The sequence below is a fragment of the Lontra canadensis genome, unplaced genomic scaffold, assembly GCF_010015895.1.
Source record: "Lontra canadensis isolate GAN:19392208 unplaced genomic scaffold, GSC_riverotter_1.0 scaffold10, whole genome shotgun sequence".
In the NCBI taxonomy this organism is placed as follows: domain Eukaryota; kingdom Metazoa; phylum Chordata; class Mammalia; order Carnivora; family Mustelidae; genus Lontra; species Lontra canadensis.
This window is the reverse complement of record NW_022631004.1, coordinates 18,802,482-18,821,986: the sequence shown is the minus strand read 5'-3', so window position 1 is coordinate 18,821,986 and position 19,505 is coordinate 18,802,482. Positions and strand designations below refer to the sequence as shown.

The 19,505-nt window shown below is 34.4% G+C and overlaps 1 protein-coding gene across 1 annotated transcript in view; it reads right to left on the bottom strand.

The window, feature by feature from the left end:
• GLRA3 (glycine receptor alpha 3) overlaps window positions 1-19,505 on the bottom strand; it is a 193,075-nt gene that overhangs the window by 105,368 nt on the left and 68,202 nt on the right. The window contains exon 3 of the mRNA XM_032855758.1: window positions 17,517-17,584. Within this exon, the coding sequence (XP_032711649.1) occupies window positions 17,517-17,584 (68 nt within the window). The remainder of the gene's footprint in view (window positions 1-17,516; window positions 17,585-19,505) is intronic.

Below are 19,505 nucleotides of genomic sequence, written 5' to 3'. Positions count from 1 at the left end.
GGAAAGTACAATGGATTTTCTTAATTTAATTCAGCTTATTACTTCAATTATAGCTGTTATTTCCCCATATGTATTCTCTTTGTTGGAGCAAACCAACAGAGTCATTGGCACCTGCTTTATGACAGATATATTAAATATATTTCTTCTAAATTTTTAAGCAGAGAATATCAGGAGCATTTGCTTTTATCCAGTAGAAATATCTTTGCTGTTTTACAATCTCTGCAGCCCAGTTGATCATCCAACATCATAAGAACCCCAGTGGTCTGCTATATTGAAAATATCATGCTGCTAGAATAAATAGGTGAGTAAAAAATACCAGATATTCTTATAAGAGCCAGAGAATAGGAGATAAACCCTAAGAAACTTCAACAATGTTTTAGGGCATCAAGATATTAGAACCTATTTGGATATCTCTTTAAAAATGAGGAGCAACTTGCTTCCCTGCCACCAAGAAAGAAGAACAATATAGACTAGAGACTTTGAATTATGGCAGCAACATATACCACATTTGAATGATGATGATTTGGCCCATTCATCAACTAACCACGAAACTGCTAATTTTGCATAACAATCAACCTAGAGCTGCCTCTACCTAACCTGCCCACATTTTTTAAGTATTTTAATCTTTGCATTGTATCTATTTCCACAAAAAATAACTAGTGTGTGTTTTGCTGTTATGGAATTCAATGCTCAAAGATGGGAGAGAGAGAGATTTGGAATCAATCAGAGGTTGAAATGGTTGAGATGTTTGAATTTGTTCAAACTCAGGAGCAGATTTCATGTTTTGGCCAAGTCCCAGGTATATCCATGGAGGCAGGTGATTGAACACAAGTGAAAAAGATGTTTATTAAAGGTGAAGGTGCTGGATGTTGTGACCACTTAGAATTAAGGCAAGGGGTGAAGACTCTAGATCAGCTGCTCAAGTCATTGATGGACAGAGTAACCACAATACTGGCATCTGACCAACTAAGCAGGGAAGGAGTGTGGATAGTCAAGGATAGTAGCTTCAAAACAGGATGGGAGAAGTGTCTTGGAGTGGAATGAAGGAGTGAGGGAAATGTCCTGACCTAAAGTTCATGGGTTATGGGAGATGTTTTCAAGGACTGAAGTAGTGAAGAGAGTCCTCCTTCAGTGATACCAAGAAAATGGAGATACTCTTTATCATAAAGTTTGTGTATGTAAGGGTGAGGGGGGTGAAGAAAGGAGTAGGTTGGTGTGGAAAAAATTAAGTTGTCATATAAGAATCAGTGATTCCAGAGGGGACAGTGGACAAATTAAGGAGGGAGAGAGGAAGTAAGAGATGGATCATAGGTGAGGAAAGCATACACCAGAATGATTTAAGTCAAGTGCTGTGGAAAACACATGGAATGTGAAACATGACATCTGTAACCAGCAACAAGCTTCTGAAAAAAAACACCCCAAGGCACATCCTGGTTAATGGGAGTGGGAGGAAGAGCAGAGTAGAGGCCTGGTATATGGGTTCTGGGCATCTCTCTCTGTTGGAAGCTTAACTAATAAGGGGTTGATCTTCAAGACCTTGGGGATATTTTCAGGCAATTCTTAAAAAATTTCTCATGAAGAACTTTACCCTCAGAGGTCTAAGACTCAGTTTCTTCTATTTTTGAGTAAATTATACCTTTATAAAACCTTCTTCTTGTGTAGCCATGACAGTAATATCATATGTACTATGGGTATCTCACAAAGATTTGTTGCCACTGGAACAGGGCTTGAGGAATAAACTACATGGGGAATATTTTGAGATCAATTTTATTAAATAGTGAAAGATGTGATACAACAGTGGTTATATGAATAAAAGCAAAACATAAAACATAAATATTATCACAGAAGTAGAAAAGGAAACAAATCTGGCCCTTGTGTCAGACATGGAAAAAAGATCTGAAACAAATCTGAATGTAATAACTATTAGTATAAGAGGGTGTGTATGTGTGTGTGTGTGTATGTGTGTGTGTGCAAGCACACATATAAAGTTTGAAAAATAACATCTAAAAAAAAAGAAGTTAAAATTAGTAAGACAGAGAATGTAGCTTGGCTTCCAGTCCATATGCATTACTAGCTTTGCAAATAGTTAGGGGCATAAAATGTATCCCTTCCCCCTCAGAATGCACAGTACTTTTGTTCCATTTTCTCCTGCTGTTCTGTATGCTACCAAACAACGAGGATAAAATACTAGCCTTGGGCAATTGGACTCATGAGTACCCCTATAAATATGCACATTGGAGTATACATTCTCAACAACAACAATATTCTTCCCAAGGGAGTAAAACTTGGTTCTTGGTAAATGAGAAAAGAATGTTACTACTTTTACATATAATTCAGAGATAAACACAGAGCATATAAACAGATAAATGGTATATCAGAAGTATTAAAATTTCATAGGGAGGGCAATTAGGGAAAAAGATGTCTAAAAAGGCTCATTAGGGAGGCATAATGGGGAAACAAATGGCTGAGAAACACTGCCTTACAGAGAACTAAAGAAAAAGAAAAGTGAAGCAGAGCTTATTCATTTCTTTTTGGATCAGCTGTCAAATTTTGATTAATCATATTTAATTTTATAGCACATGGCTGAGGAATAGCAATTATCTTTACAGCGAGTTAAAATATGATAAAGAGTAAAATATACTTAGAATCAGAATTTTTAACCATTTCTTGGGATATTTCTTGGGATGTATACACAATACACATGTGTATTGTGGGATATGTTTCTTGGGATGTGTACATAATACACATATAATACAGGATATATTAGAATTAAATGGTTCGTCAAAAGACTGAGTGAGCAGAAACCACAGGAAGACCTGCTATGGATAAGAAATGATTTTAGAAAAGAGAAAATTGGTGAAAGAATAACCTAAAGCAAACAAAATTACTTCCACCAAAGAAGGGGGTTAAATTTCATCCCATTAGCTCAGATAGCCATCACAGCTCTCTTACTACCTCTGGGGGGAGTCATGCACCAGGCCAGCGGCTTCCTGGAAGTCTGGAATTGACACATCACCTTCACCTCCCAGCACCATTAAGGGATGGAGGCAACTCCAGGGGAGAGAGAGAGGGAGTTGAGAGTTCAGAAAGGGAAAATTAGAGAGGAATTCTTTACTAATTCCAAAAATCTATGGAAAGAAGCATCCTGGTAGGGCTGGAAGACTTAATGGAGGACAAAGCACTCCCAAATTTACCCTAAGGGGAAAAGTAAGCTTCATGATCATCTACAGATGAATTGAATGGGTTTCAGAGAAAGGGTTGCCCAGGACTCATCTGTGAATTTTTGCATTTTGTCTGCTTCATGTTGATAAATGTTATAAACTCATTTTTTGTTAATTATAAACCTCTTAATATAACCTTATGAAAGGATTATTTGTCTTAGGCTTTAACTAGTCTCTAGAGTGTTGGTCATATTCCAAGAAACTACTATGGAGAATTTTTAAAAGATGGTGCAGATCATATATATATATATATATATATATATATATATATACTCATAATAATATAACCTTCATGCTTTCCCATAGGACAAATAGTTTGTGATCAAGTCTTGATGAGATTAAGAACAAAATTATTTTCCTTACATTTTTAAAACCAAATCTTGAAGTCTAAACTCATTTGATACACAAACATACACACACACATGTCGTTGTTATGTAGGAATTTTCCATTTTCGAACTTACTCCCTAAACAACATGAACGGCTTAACTCTATGCCTGAATCTGTTCTATTTGACAGGGCACATGTGGCACACCCCCAAGTCCCTGTCGTCTGGCTTTTTTGAGACCATGTGAAGCATAGTTAGTTGGCTTGTTTTGTAGATAGGCTGCTAGTTTCATCACAGCCATGGAAATGTATCATCTAACTGGTCTAGAGAGTGTCAGTGCTAACTTTAACTCATTCATCTGTCAGAGATTCAGCATCACAGCTGAAGAGCTATTTGCAATTTAAATTGATTGCCAAGTACTTAACATTAATTGACATGCTAAATTCATGACTAAGTAACAAATTATGACTAGTGCCAATCATGTTAGAGAACACAATTCCCTATCTTGCTGCCCATTTTATCTTGAGAGGTTGAAATGACATTTTGGAGAGTATTCTTTTAGAAAATCAAATTCTCTTAGAAAAAGGTGCCTGATAATAAATACCTTGAAGATGAATACCATTGCTATGAGCTGTTCATGAGAATCAGGTCTTTTCTATGCCATGTTAGGTGGCCAACAAGGGCATAATTGATCTGGTAACAGTGAATTCTATACAACATCTTCCTCTAGAGAGGACCATGTGCAGATAATCGTCACTTTCCATTATAAATTAGCTTTAGTAAGCAGAGATGAGAGTTAAATTGACACTACATTTACCCCTATAATCTTCCTCATTTTTTCTTAACCCAAATATTTTAAATGTATAAACAAAATACAATTAACCTTTCAATCTGCATAGCCAGAGTAACAGGAAATTCTACAAAATTCTATAAAAATACGTGGGTCCAATAAAAGAGAGAAATTGCAAAATTGTGTACTTGACAATTCCCTTCTCCACATAAAGCTTTCTTTCCTGTTGTTATTCATTTGCCTTTGGCACCTTCCCCTCTTAGAATAGGAAATATGCTTTTAAATATCATATTCATTTTAACAATGTTGCAGCATAATTAGGCAATTGTATTCTTCGTGGTATTCTTTATAAGAAACTTTACCTGTGTGAGCAGGATCTGCAAACTCTCTTTTTGAGACACAGTGAATATAAGGATGCTCCTGTGAATGACTACACAAGGCGGAGATTTATTTGTATTTCTGATGGGGTCACCAGGATGTGTAACCTTCATGCATACCTATCTTTCTGCAATCTTTCCCATAAATATGCTCTATTTCTTATTCATGCTTATAAATGATAGTTCGGAACATTTTCATGCTGCCACTCACTGGTTACCCATGCTTGAAATTAAAAATCTTTCAGACCAATGCCATTGCTGTATTTGGTTAGGCTTTACTCATTACTCAAAGTAAGAAAAATAAGACAGTGAGGATAAGATGTTAACAGACATAACCTTAATGTTAAATGAGTAGCAGGATTTCCTAAAAGGAAATGAAATAGCATCCATCTAATCATATCTTACATTAATATTATTAAATCTAAAAATATGAATTACACAGGAATAGTCATTGAATACTAATAAGACACTCATTAAATAAACCTTTACAAGTACTTAGGTCATTGACAATAGATTACAAAGGACCTAGTTAATATCTGAAATTTTTAACCTAGTTAATATCTGAAATTTTTGCTACTTGGTATTTTAGATTTTTAAACATAATTCTTAATTACATAAGCACTATAAAATAGGAGCTCTAATTTCTTATCATAAAGAACTCTCCATACAATTTTTTTTTAGAGAGAGCCAAAAAAAGAGCACGTGTCCACACATGTGCATGTGCTAGTTGGGTAAGGGTAAGGGCAGAGGGAAAGGGATTCAGGTTCAGCACAGAGCTCATTGTGGGAATCGATCTCACAACCCTGAGATTAGGACCCAAGCCAAAATCAAGAGTCAGATGCTTAATTGCCTAAGCCACCCAGGTTCCCCCATATAAAATTTTAACATTTTAATGAACCTATCTCTCTATCAATATGGCTGAAGAAGCAAATGCTTTTTGAGGAAAGATAAAATTGCAAGGAAATTTTTTTTTTTTTGCAAGGAAATTTTTGAATAAAAAAGCCATGTTTATTTGAGCAAAGTTAGAAAACAATAACTTGATTATACAATTAGTTACTTAGCTCATGTTAAAGAGATTGTGGCACCAATTTAAAACAGTGACCAGAACTCAGAACTGCAAAAATAGGTCATATTGGGGGTGCCCGGGTGGCTGAGATCTATTAAGTGTCTCACTTTGGCTCAGGTCATGATCGCAGGATCCTGGGATCAAGCCCCACATTGGGATCCTTGCTCAGCAGAGTCTGTTTCTCTCTCTCCCTCTGCCCCTCCCCCCACTTGTGCGCTCATGTTCTCTCTCTCTCAAATACATAAGTAAAAATTAAAAAAAAAAATAGATCATATTGCAAAGCAATACAAATAACAAAAAGTTTTTACACTGTGACAAGGACACAGTAGGAAAGTTTTCTTTCTGGAAAAAATACTCTTTGTTAGCCAGAATACATGTATACATATATTCAACAATATATATTTAAGAGCTACTTTGTGCTAAGGATTATCCCAGTTGTTAACGGTATAATAATGAATATTGCAGGGTGGATTGCTGCTCTATGGAGTCTATAATCAAAAAATTCTAAATAAATGTCGATGGATTTAAACAGAATATTAAAAAGATGAAGAACACTTAAAATTAAACTGGATAAAATAATAAGATGTCAATGAAGTCTCTTTGTTAAATCAATACAAGGAGTTAAATGTCATCTTTAAAAGCCAAATAAAGTAGTATAAGAAAAACTTACCATCATCATAGTGTGTGAATGAATTGCCTTTATGTAAGTCATTGAGGTATTTGCTGTGAAGTAATCTAAAATGGATTGATATGAAATTTCAGCTTTTGGGGGATTTTTATGGATTTCCAATAATTTATCAGTCACAATTCTTAAGTTGAGGGAATGTGCAGCACAGAAATATAAAGAGATAGAAATTCTGATTGAGAGAATGAAGTACTGAATATTCAGTGTAATAGGTTTTACAGAAAGAACAAATGCTGAGATAAAAATTGAGTATTATTATTCTTAAAAGATTAATATCAATCATAGATTTAGAAAGAAGGAAAAATTCCTAGCGAATAAAAGAAATCCATATGTAAACTAAGAAAAAGAAGAGCTAAAGCAGAAAGATTAATGAAAGGAATGAAAATGGTGCCATTAGCAAGATCCCCTCAGATGAAATGATATGGAATTGTAAATAGGCTTATGTCAATAATTTGAAATTTTTAAAGAAATGGAAAAATTTCTTAAAAAACAAAACTTTTATAAAGTATACACAGTAGAAAAAGTGAATAGTCCTCTATCTGTTCAAGAATAGAATCTATAATTTTAATCTTTCCCCAAGTAGAATGACCAGCACAGATGGCATTACTAGTAAATTTTACCAAATACTTAAGGAATGAATATTTCCCAACTAAGTTTTTGAAGCTAGTATAATACTGATACCACATACTGCTCTTGACAATGCAAGAAAATTATAGTTCAATACCCAAAATGAATATAGCATCAAAAATCCTAAACCAAATATCAGAAAATTAAATCCAGCAATAAATAAAAAAGATGAATCAATTATGATCAAATGGGATTTATTCCAGAACTACAAAGATGATTTTCTACTTGAAAATCAATATATATTTGATTGATTTAAATATAACCCATAATACTAACAGAATGAAAGAGAAAAGTCAGTCATTTCCATGAATGCTGAGATAGCACTGGATAAAGTTTAATGCCTGTTTGTAACTAAAAAAACAAAAACAAAGCCAAACAAAAAACAAAAACAACTCAGTATACAAGTAATGGAAGAAACCTTCCTCTGTCTGATAAAGAGAACTTAGGAGAAATCTATAGCTAATACCAATTTTTTTTTAAAGATTTTATTTACTTCAGAGAGAGCACAAGCATGATCAGCGTGTGAGAGTAGAGAGAGAAGCAGGCTCCCCACTGAACAGGGACCCCAACATAGGACTAAATCCCAGGACCCTGGGATAATGACCTGAGCTAATGGCAGATACTCAATTAACTAAGCCACAAAGGCACCCCAGTTAATACCATTCTTTTTTTTTTTAATAAGATTTTATTTATTTATTTTACAGAGAGAGAGAGGACGAGCAGGGGGAGCAGCAGAGGGAGAGAGAGAAGCAGACTCCCCACTAAGCAGGGGGGAGGGGCTGGATCCCAGGAACCTGGGTCATGACCTGAGCTGAAGGCAGATGCCTAACCAAATGAGCCACCCAGTCACCCCAATACCATTCTTAATTGCAAAATATTGCATCCTCTTCACTGACATCAGAAAAAAAAAAAAAAAAGGTGGTCTTTCTCTATCCATTTTATTTATCATTGTACAGGACTTGTGAACCAGTGCAATAAGATAGGAGGGAAAAAGGAAGAGAAGGAGAGAGGGAGGAAGAGAGATTTAAATCATAAAGACTAGAAAGGAAGATGTATAAATGTCTTGACAGTTTGTTGAACATATTCATAGAAAATACAAAGAAATTGGCAGACTACTACTGGAACTACCTAGATTATCAAATTCTCAGGATATATGTCCATATTCCAAGATATAACTGTGTACATATTCATAGAAACAATTGAAAAATAAAATTTAAATTATAACATTTGCACACACATACATCCACACATTTCTAAGCTCTGTATGCTGGGAGAGCCTAGAAACAATGACACCTGTGTAGCAATGACCATACCTAGTAACCAGATCTGGGTTTCTAATACTGTTCTTCAATAAAAGGTACCAGGGATCCTTGGAGAAATTGCTGATTCTAGGGCTGGAGCAGGGCATATACAAGATGAGTCTGGAACATCTTGTGGTGGCAGGATGCAAGAAAGTACACAAAACCAAAATGATGGGGATACGTGAAAAGGACACAGAATTCTGTCAACTGAATGAGCACCCAATGTCCAAAACTGGAATGATTTGAACATCATAGATAATGTAGTATTGAACTATAACCCAAAGTGTAAAATCAATATCCATGAACCCATACTGGTATAAATAAATCACTGGACTCCGGGAAATAAACTGAGGGTTACCGAAGGGAGGGGTGGTGGGGAGATGGGGTACCGGGATGATGGGTATAAAGGAAGGCATGTGTTGTGATGAGCACTGGGTATTATATGCAACTAATGAACTGCTGAACACCTACATCAAAAACTAATGATGTACTATATGTTGGCTAACTGAACATAATAAAAAAAATCATTGGACAAATAAATGCAGAAGGATGGATAAATGTCTTACATAGACAAATGCCTAATAATACGTAGATATGATCCCCCAAGGGGGTGGAAAATAATTCTCCTCTATCCTTAAGTATAGTCTGTGCACTGCTTTCCCAAAGAATACTGTATGGAGAAGGTGAAAAGGGATTAATATTACAGTAGTGAAGTCGGACAAGTCCTTGCTAATGAGAGTATACATGGTCCTAAGTCATAGTACACACCCTGGATATAAAGTAAGGACAATAGCACTTTACCTCTGTGGTCCTCCTTCCCAAATCTCATGATTCCAGCCTAGTCATAAGAAAAAATGTCAACCGAGAGATATTCCACAAAGCACCTGTCCCATACTCGAAACTGTCAAGGCCATAAAATACAAGGAAAGTGTAAGGAAACATGACACCAAAATTTAACATAGTATCCCAGATTGGTCCTGGGACAGAAAAAGACATTAGAAGTAATAAGGAAATACTAAAAAATGTATAGATTTCAGTTAATAATAATGTATCAAATGTTTGTTCATTTGTTGTGACAAATGTATCATACTAATGAAAAATGCTAATAAGAGAGGACAGTGGGAAGGAGGTATGGGGGCCCTCCAAACAATCTTTGTAAGTTTTCTGTAAATCTGAAACTATTCTAGAGTAAAAAATTATTTTTAAAAATTAAAAAAAATATAACATTTATAACCACACATCTATACTTAGGGAAAAATAAAGTATCTGACAAACTCTAAAAAAATGTAGCTGAGAATAACTGAAGACAAATAATTTGATACACTGGTTCATGGATTAGAAGATTAATGCCCATTTTGGGGGTTGTTTTGTAGTTAATGATTTCTGTGTTCTCCAGAAAGAGGCCCCTAATTCTGGTAAAGGATATCTATACCAAACTCAAACAAACATCTATGTATTTTGGAAATGCTAGAAATATCCCCTTTAATGCCAGGGAACAAAATAAATTTCACTCAATACTGTTTTTGCTAAAACAGCAAGACAAGTAAAAGATGGAAAGCATATACGGACCAAGAGGACCAAATTAACATATTATTGCTAGACAAAACGATTGCATGAGGGAACTGGAAAGTCTTAGGGCTAACATGAAAGCATATTAAAACAATATAAAAAACAATCATATTCCTATATACTAGCAATAATTAGAAAATATAACTAAAATTTTGCTATTTTAAAATACATGTTTTAAAAATAAAGGAGAAATGAGACGTCTGGGTGGCTCAGTTGGTTAAGCGGCTGCCTTCGCCTTAGGTCATGATCCCAGCGTCCTGGATTCGAGTCCCACATCGGGCTCCTTGCTCAGCGGGGGGCCTGCTTCTCTCTCTGCCTCTGCCTGCCACTCTGTCTGCCTGTGCTCGCTCTCCTTCTCTCTCTCTGACTAATAAATAAATGAAATCTTTAAAAAAAAAAAAAACCTGAAAAAAAATAAAGGAGAATTTATTAATATTAAAATATATGCAAGGAATTTATGAGAAATTATATGTTTTGTTGAATAATACTAATATTTAAGTAAAAAGAGAGATACATTATATTCATGGATGGGATTAAGTGTCTGATTCGATTTTGGCTCAGGTAATGATCTCGGGGTCGTGAGATCAAGCTCTGCGAGCTCTCTGGTGGGTCCCGTGCTCAGTGGGGACTCAATATTTTAAGGTGACAGTTCTCTCAAAACAATTTCATATAGTCAATTCAAGTTTATTTTGTGGAACTTGACAAGATAATTCTAAAATGTATATGAAAAAACAAACTTCCAAGAAGAGTCAAGAATACTTTGAAAAAGAATAAAGTGTATGTTTGGAAAGTTGTCCTACTAAATATCAACTCCAGTTTAAAGCTATATTAAAGAAAACTACAATATTGGTGCATTGACCATTGGGACAAAATTAAGAATTCTGAAACAGATTCATTCAATACATATGGATATGTATGAATATATGTGAATATATACGACAGAGGTACAATTGTAAATTAGTAGAAGTCATTATTCAATTGTGAAATAAAAAATAAATATCTACTGCACATCATATATATGTATACAACTGCACAAAATTCCAGGTGGACTGAAACCTAAATAGGAAAAGCAAAATGTTTTTAGGAGAAAATATAGAAAATATTTTTATGAACTTGGATGAGAGAAAGATTTCTTCAGACAAAGCACAAACCAGTGAGTAAAAACTAGGTTAGATTTTGTAAATTAAAATTAAAATAATTTATACATCAAAAGACATCATGAACACACTGGAAAAAAAGCAAAATTGCTATTTAAAATGCATGTAACAGAGCATTCTTCAGAATAATATATCTGTGTGTGAGTAGTGTAGGTTGGTGTGTACATTATAAAAGCAAACAAGCATAAATGAGAAAAGACAAAAAGGCATTCTGCACAAAGGACATGAAAATGACAAGGAAAAAAAATTTTTCAAGAAAAACATGTAACCACACTATTAATTAAAGAAGTACATAATAATGGCAATTATATCCAGAGGGAGTAAATATTAATTATGGGAGATGTAAAACAATAGAAAATCTAATAAAATTAATAGTAGGTGTTTAAGACAGAATGCCCACTTTGGAGCGCAATTTAGTAATATTTGAGTCAAATAGTTTCACTTCTGAGAATATAACCTTGGACCAAATAATTCCACTCCTGGTATACCCTATAGAATATTTGCATATGCATATTAGAAGAAAATGTGCAATAATTTTTCAATCCAGAGTTTTGTAGGAGTAAAAACATTAAAAACATCAAAATGTCCAGCAAATGTAGAATGAATAAGTACAATATAAATACAATATGGAATACTTCCTGAAATGAAAATGAACGGAAGAGTCAAAGGCTTATGTCAAAAAACATAAATTTGAACCAGAAAATCAAATTACAAGTGGATGCTACAGTATGGCTGTTTTGTTCATGTTTTCATAATTGTAGAATGGAATTTTATCTCTTGATATCAAGTTCAGGAACAAAGCTTCGTTGGAAAGGTAGGGAGGCAGTGTTTGGGGCAAGAGGACATGGTCAGCTTTAACTTATTTTTAATGTTTAATTTCTTAAGATGATAGACACATGAATGTAACTTATATTCCCTTTTGCACAGGTAATAACTCTATTTTATAAAAGCAATATTATTTGATAAAAATATACTTATAAAAAAAGAATGTGTAGGATTTTCCATTAAGAATCTGAAAATGGACACTATAAATTTTGTATGCCATACTGGCTCAGATTTCTTTGGAGATTATAATGATTTAACCATTCAAAGTAGCATCTACCTATGTATGATTATTATTGCAACTAAAGTATGAATGCATCACTTATGTGAAAAATTGAGAAAATGTATAGTTTGAGATCACAGCAGAACTTCAGATACTCTTATCCAACCCCACCATACATCTGTCTACAGACACCTGAAAAATGATTACATCAAAATATCTAATCTTTTTTGTTTTATTTTGTAAAAATAAGTCTTTCTACCAGCACTAGTGACAAGTAATGGTTCAATGAGTAAATATTGACTTAAGGCACATAGCCGAGCAGTTCTCTAACTCTCTAACATATGTGTAACAAGATGGAGAGCCATCTGTTTTCTGAAGATAGGAGGGTAAGCCTAAATATATATGCAGTTTGACACACTGCTATCTACACACACCCAAATTACTACATTCATAAATAAGTTTGTTTGTTTGTTTTTTAAAAAAACCCAACTTACAAATGCTTTCATCCTGGCATTTAAACCTTCTCCAGAACTCCTAACAGGTTTGCAGGAGTCACATTAATGGGGAGAGCTTAAGCTCCCCTCATAGAAGCAATAAAAACAATCATGAATGAGCTCCTTTGTTACCACAAGTTTAGATGGCAGGACAGACGCATGTCCCTTATCAAGGCCATGTTACAAAAGGGGAACAGGAATGACTCTGATGGTGGTAAACCAGTTTCATCTCGAATTTATTTATGTATTTATTTATTTTTTTTTTTTTCCAAGAACTTTGGTTTCTAATAGTTGTGAAATCAAGAATGTGAACTTGAGGGCGCCTGGGTGGCTCAGTTGGTTAAGCCTCTGCTTTTGGCTCAGTTGGTTAAGCCTCTGCTTTCAGCTCAGGTCATGATCTCAGGGTCCTGGGATTGAGTCCCACATGGGTCTCTCCACTCAGCAGGGAGTCTGCTTCTCCCTCTCTCTCTGCCTGCCTCTCTGCCTACTTGTGATCTCTGTCTGTCACATAAATAAATAAAAGCTTTAAAAAAAAAAAAAAGAAGAAGAAGAATGTGAACTTGGAATAATGGAGGCTGAACATGTCCTTAGAGAAACTCATATATGACAAATGACACAGATAGAAATAAGGAAGTTTAAAATTTACAGATTATCTAAAGGAAAAATTTGATAATTATATGTCAAGAATAATAAGACTGTGCTCAAGTGAGAAGGGTTGGAACTACAATAAGTTAATTGGACAAATAAATATAGGGAAATGGTGAATTTCACAGTCAAAAATAAATTTGAATTTATGCTCTTATAAAGATATATATATATATATATTTTAAGATTTATTATTTATTTGAGGGGAAGTGGAGAGGGGTAGAGGGAGAGACAGAATCCCAAGCAGACTTCCTGCTGAACAGGGAGCCAGGTGATGCCTGGAGCTTGATCCCAGAGCCCTGAGATCATGACCTGAGCCAAAATCAAGAGTTGGATTTAACTAACTGAGCCACCCAGACACCCCAAGTGCAGAAAAATATTTAAAAAAATAAGTTTGGTACAAGAAGAAAATGCAAAATACTTTAAAATTTTGAATTAATTTTCAAAACAAATGGGTAAGCATGTAGAATATCTACTAGAGAAATTTTCTCAAGAATCAAATAATTAGGGGCGCCTGGGTGGCTCAGTTGGTTAAGCAGCTGCTTTCAGCTCAGGTCATGATCCCAGCGTCCTGGGATCGAGTCCCTCATCGGGCTCCTTGCTGGGCAGGAAGCCTGCTTCTCCCTCTGCCTCTGCCTGCTGTTCTTTCTGCCTGTGTTCGCTCTCTCTCCCTCTCTCTCTCTGACAAATAAATAAATACAATCTTTAAAAAAAAAAAAGAATCAAATAATTACCTCAAATGGAACAAAATGAATTTTAAGATGGGGAGAGAGAAAATTGTGAGAAAGTAGACCAGCAGAAGGAGCTTAATATTTTTGGTCAGTAAACAAACATTGAAGACAATTAAGGTCTTTGTTAAGTGGAGATCTATAGACTGGGAGATTTATTCAGATTTATTTTAGATATGAGATCTCAGGTGCAAAGATAGCCATAAACATATGTAATTTGAAATTCCATCCTCACAATTTTAATATATTGTCTTAGTTGAATTACACTATTTGTATTATAAAAACAAAAGTAGGGGAGCCTGGATGGTTCAGTGGGTTAAACCTCTGCCTTAGGCTAAGATCATGATCTCAGGATCCTGGAATCGAGCCCTGCATTGGGCTCTCTGCTCAGCAGGGATCCTGCTTTCCCCCCTCTCTCTCTGCCTGCCTCTCTGCCTACTTGTGTGATCTCTCTCTCAAATAAATAAATAAATAATCTTTTTTAAAAAAGTAAACTATATAAGAAATGTAAATATTTTTAAGAATCTATAGATACTTCTATAAAAACAAATTAAAATAATATTACAGCAAATAAACTAATGGACAAAGTTTAGCTACAGAGCTACAAAGTTTTCAACAGATGGTAGAAACTGTGAATAAAATTTATCAAGTTAATCAAGTGGTTGGAAAGTATTCTATGAATCTTAAAATAGAAATATAATAATAAGTTTTAATTTTCTCCATTTCTATGTGTGTGGACACCATGTTGCAGCTTTTCTATCTGATACCATTAAAAATTCTACAGATATTGAATCTGATTATATTAGTAGAAGTAACATCACCTGTTTAAAAGTTTAGAAGACTAGAAAGAAAGATACCAAGATGAGCATAGTAAATTTTACAATACTTAACCTCCGAGATGTTTGATTAATGTTCATTGATGTTGCTTGTGATTCTGAAGAGGAAAGTGATACATGCTAAAAATGACTTCAAAAAAACACATTATGATAGAATATGTAGGAATGAAAAGGATTTCTATGTTAGAGAAAGGAAATAAAACTGAGTAAGAGTCACTGAGAAACTGTATTTGCAATATTCTGCAAGCTTTCTGTGTAATATTATTTTATAAAGGGAGTCTAAAATTATTACAGGTAAGAAATTTAGCTGGTGCAGTCATCCTCTAGATCATGTGTTACAGCCATTTAGTAATAGACTGTTGAACTGAATATAAAAAGCAAAGACCCTCAAATAACCTGACAATCTTTCTGGTTTTAATGAGAAGGAAATCTGGCCATGTCTTTTCTTTTTTTCCCAAGTCTTTTCCTCCATCCCTCAAAGACAAGTAAGGCTGTAAGTTTTTTCAAACTATTGCTGCTGGCAGTATTTTGTGGAAACAGTTTTGCAAAAGAGAAAGTATAAACATATTTTTAGGGTTTTGAGATTATACAGTTTGTATAGCAGCTATTAAAATGAACAAGTTGCCAGGGCTCAAAATACAATTTGGAAAGCCTAAGTAGAAAAAAAGCAGAGATTCCTTCATCTTTAAATATGATTTGGACTAAGAATGTACAGTAGAGGAGCAGAATTTTCCACCCCAAAATGTGTCTCTTTGGTATATGAATTATTTTAGGTTTTCTTTTTTTTAAGAAAAAGAAAACTCAAGAAGTTTTTCTTTTTGCTAACTGGCTAAAAGAATTTAGATAGAGGACCTGTTCCAAGAAGGAAGCTAGCACCATAGATAACCATAAGTATAACATGAACTAGGCCTGGTGAATAGGTAGGAACCTGGCAAGGCCTATTTAATCAAAGCCCTCTCAATGGTCAATTGTTTCTGAATGGTCCAGCAAACAATTGTTCACCAAACATTTATTCTTTTTCACCTTCCTGTGAATTGTTTTCCTTCCATTTGCAGTCCCAGACTATCTCTTTCTCCCTAGTTCAGAATGACATATATACCACATTTTGCTTGTCTTTGGAATCTCTTGTGTTTATGCATGCTATTAAATTGGATTCTCCTCTGTTAGCTGTCTCATGTCAATTTAATTCTTAAACCAGCCAAAAGAATCTTGAAGCGTAGACGAAAATTTTTCTCCCCAATAATACAAATGCAGGATATAAATCAGAACCAAATACTCAGTGAGAATCCAGAATATGTCAAAGCCTTAAACAAGATTACAGTCATTTTAGAGTCAGAATTGCATGGGAACAACACTTTGGTTAAGCAAGCAAATGGTATGCCTTTTCTCTGTTTACACAAACAAACACACATTCATGTTAATGTATACACTGTAGTTAAGATAATTCTATATAATGCCCAAATATGTAAATTCAGTTCTTCTTCACGGATACTTTTATTGCAGTTATATTATATTGTTTGATAAAACCACAGAGATGCCACTAAATGACTAAATATTGCACACATGAGGAAAAGAGAAATTTTTTAAAAAGATACCTCAGTAAATTCTCTTCCGGTTAAGATAGATTCTTTACACAGACACGTGCATGCACCTGTATGCATACACACACCTTTATGTCCACCCATAATAATTTACATATTAGATTATTTTTCCTTAGAAAATTTGCTATCAGGTCATTCTGAGATATGCCCAATGAGCATAAATCGATGCTTAATAATGGTTTTGGAAGCTAATAAATCTTTAAGTATTTCACATCCTATTTTAGCTAAAATCAACTTTGAAAATTAATGCAAATTATACTTGCTAAATTTAGGAGTGGAGTATAATTCTAGGTAACTTAAAAACCACCATACATAGTTTCAATTTAAAAAATACTTGTCTGCTAGACAATTTTACAGATATTGAGAGATTCATGAGTCTATCTCTGCCTTTTATTTCAGCTGAAATGCACAAGAAAAGCTGCAGTGCAAAGCATGATCTTTAGAGAATGTTATAAAATCCAAATCAGAATAAATTTGGTCTGTAATGATGATTTTTTTGGCTTTAATAACTTCATTATATAAAATGTTCTTGATTACATACTAATGAAGTCTCTGTTAATGAGTTTCAATAAAGTAAAGCATGTACCACTATTCACAAAATATTTATGTTATTTCAGCAAATACTGTATTTGTTTGGAAAAGTAATCAAATAAAATACTTAACATAATACTGTAAACACATTATAAACATACAGATTAATTGAACATGAAACTATTTGCTCCTATGTTTCTGTTTGGTTATTAAAGAGCATTGAAAAGAAATAATTTAAATGGTAAAACTTTAATTTTAATTTGAGACTTAATATTTAATTACCAAAATGGGAAAATCAATCTTGTTTTCACTTACATTTATTCTCTAATATACAGTCTCCAAATGAAACGATATTACCTGCAGTTGATTGCAACTTAATTATACCAGTAATTTTATTTTTAAGAATCTCATTATATTACCTTTGGCTTTCAATTACATAACACTAACAGAAAATTTGTCATTAACGTAATCACAAATTACTCCAGTGTGAAACTTGTCACAAAGTAAACATGCCTACCATGGTTGTCTCAGCGATAGAGCCAAAGCTGTTTATGAATATGTTGCATGTGACATTAACAGGAGGGCCTGAAAGAGAGATTAAAAAATAAGGACTATTTAAAATATTTTCAAATAATTCCATGTGTTTTATTATTAGTTTTTTAAAAAAGGAACATATATATTTTTATATTTGTATACACACAGATGCTTAAAATTGAACGCAATCATTCTGTGAAATAGTCCGAGTTGAAAATCCAAATTCATAGTCTCCTTTGAACACTGATGTTGTTTATTATGTACGTCATTAATTAATTAGACTTAATGAGTTAAGTCTCAGATTCCTTGATCTAGATTATCTCTAATGATTTTGTAAATATCTGATTTGGTAAGTCCAACATCTGAACCCTTCAGGCTGTTTCTGTTCAATTTTTCCTCCCTGTATGGGCCGTATTTTCCTGCATGTCACATATTTTTTGTTGTTGTGAAAAACATTAGATACATTAGATGATACAATGTGGCAACTCTGGAAACCAGACCTCCCACCTGTATCTCACAGTTGGTTGTTGTTGGTGTTTCTTACTGTTGTTTATTGTTTAGTGACTTACCTGAACTAATAAGTTTCTTCATAGTGTGCAGCCACGGAGGTCTCCATTCAGTGACCTTAGTGGTCAACTAGTGAACTAGTTATTGGTCAGATTTCCTTAATGCTTTGAACCAATAAGTCTTTCCCCCTTTGCCAGGGATTTCATGTTTTGGGGGCATGCCTTTAACGTTCATGCCTTTACCTTCACTTCCTTGTTTGCACAGGGTTTGCAGTCAGCCAGAGGTGAGAAGTTGGGGTCCTCCCAGGTCTTTCCTGGGCATGCACACAGCCTTACACTTGTGTGTATTCTCTAGATCTACAAGAGGATATCAGAACATTTGAAAGCTGCCTACGAGCTTCTCATTCCTCAGATCTTCTTTTAAAATTTTTGCTCAAGATCTTGTTTGCCCTACTGGTATCATAGTCTTAAGCAACAGGAGTGTTCAACAATTTCTTGTGATCATTTTCAACAAATGCCCTCAGGTAGGATTTCTCCCGCTAAGGGAGTTTCCAATCAAAGTCTGATGATGACAGACTCTCTGAGTGGGGTTCCTCCAGGGAGTAGCCCAGGTAAAAGTAACAGCTTTGGAGATGGACTTTCTGAGAAGCCGGCCTTTGATACCTGCGAGGCTGCTGGATTGTAGGGCTTCTGTGGTTGAGAGGCTGTTGGTTTTTAAGGCTACCAAAAGCTCAAGAATGGAGCCATATTTAAATGTCCTCTGTTTTTAGAGAAACCTATCAGTTTCACTTAAATACACATTTCTCAGTGTGTTGCAAGCTTTTCAGAGCCTCTGAAGGTTCATTTTGACCATTTTTCCAGTATATTTTCTGCTTTTTTTTGGAGCAGTGAATTTGTAGAGAATATCGCTCCCGCATTCCAGAAGTCCCCTGTAAATGCCTAATTTAGCATTCACCATAATACCAATAATTTTTGTTTATATAAGATCTATTTTTTTCATTCCTTTACTAAGTATTAAAAACTGTTTGTACAGCAATTTGAAGAAGACATATCAAGATTATCACCTAGCAGGGCAGAAGAAATAAGATCTTATAAATTGATGGGTACTTCTTGTTACCAGATATGGTACAGATTCATAGATACAATTTAATCCATATATCATTGAAAGTGGGTAATAGTTCATCATTTGCAAAACAGGGAATTAAAGCTCCCAGAGGATTACATAAGGTGCTAATATATAGTGCATTTAGAATTTGAACCACTGGTCAGATTCTAGGAATCATTTTTATCCCATCCTATCAAGTTTCTCATGATCTTCACATGACATTACATCCAAAGCATTCCATTATCTGGCTACAGATTTTGTTACTAGGCTGACAGGTATGTAAATCAACACCACTGAAATATTAACATGGTAGGGATTAAAAGAACTCTGAGTTAAACTCTACCTAGTAGATAATGCCACA